The sequence below is a fragment of the Corvus brachyrhynchos genome, unplaced genomic scaffold (assembly GCF_000691975.1).
Source record: "Corvus brachyrhynchos isolate BGI_N302 unplaced genomic scaffold, ASM69197v1 scaffold1459, whole genome shotgun sequence".
NCBI classification, from domain to species: Eukaryota; Metazoa; Chordata; class Aves; order Passeriformes; family Corvidae; genus Corvus; species Corvus brachyrhynchos.
Genome location: NW_008239828.1, coordinates 32,276 through 32,540, shown reverse-complemented (window position 1 = coordinate 32,540; position 265 = coordinate 32,276). Strand labels below are relative to the sequence as shown.

The 265-nt window shown below is 66.0% G+C and overlaps 1 protein-coding gene across 1 annotated transcript in view; it reads left to right on the top strand.

Annotated features, from left to right (window-relative positions):
- The first annotated feature begins 6 nt into the window (after positions 1-6).
- Positions 7-265, top strand: part of LOC103621804 (creatine kinase M-type) — a 27,599-nt gene continuing 27,340 nt past the window's right edge. Inside the window, exon 1 of the mRNA XM_017743303.1 lies at positions 7-204. Coding sequence (XP_017598792.1) covers positions 12-204 — 193 coding nt within the window. The 5' untranslated portion in view covers positions 7-11. The remainder of the gene's footprint in view (positions 205-265) is intronic.

Genomic DNA, 265 nt, shown 5'->3' with positions numbered 1-265 from the left:
GTGCCAGCACCATGCCGTTCAGCAACACGCACAACAAGTACAAGCAGAAGTTCTCCGCCGAGGAGGAGTTCCCGGACCTGTCCAAGCACAACAACCACATGGCCAAGGTGCTGACCCCCGCCCTGTACCAGCGGCTGCGCGACAAAGAGACCCCGAGCGGCTTCACCCTGGACGACGTCATCCAGACCGGAGTGGACAACCCCGGTGGGTGACCGGGGGGCAGCGGGGCGGCTGGGGGGGCATTGGTCCATCTGGGGGGTCGGCG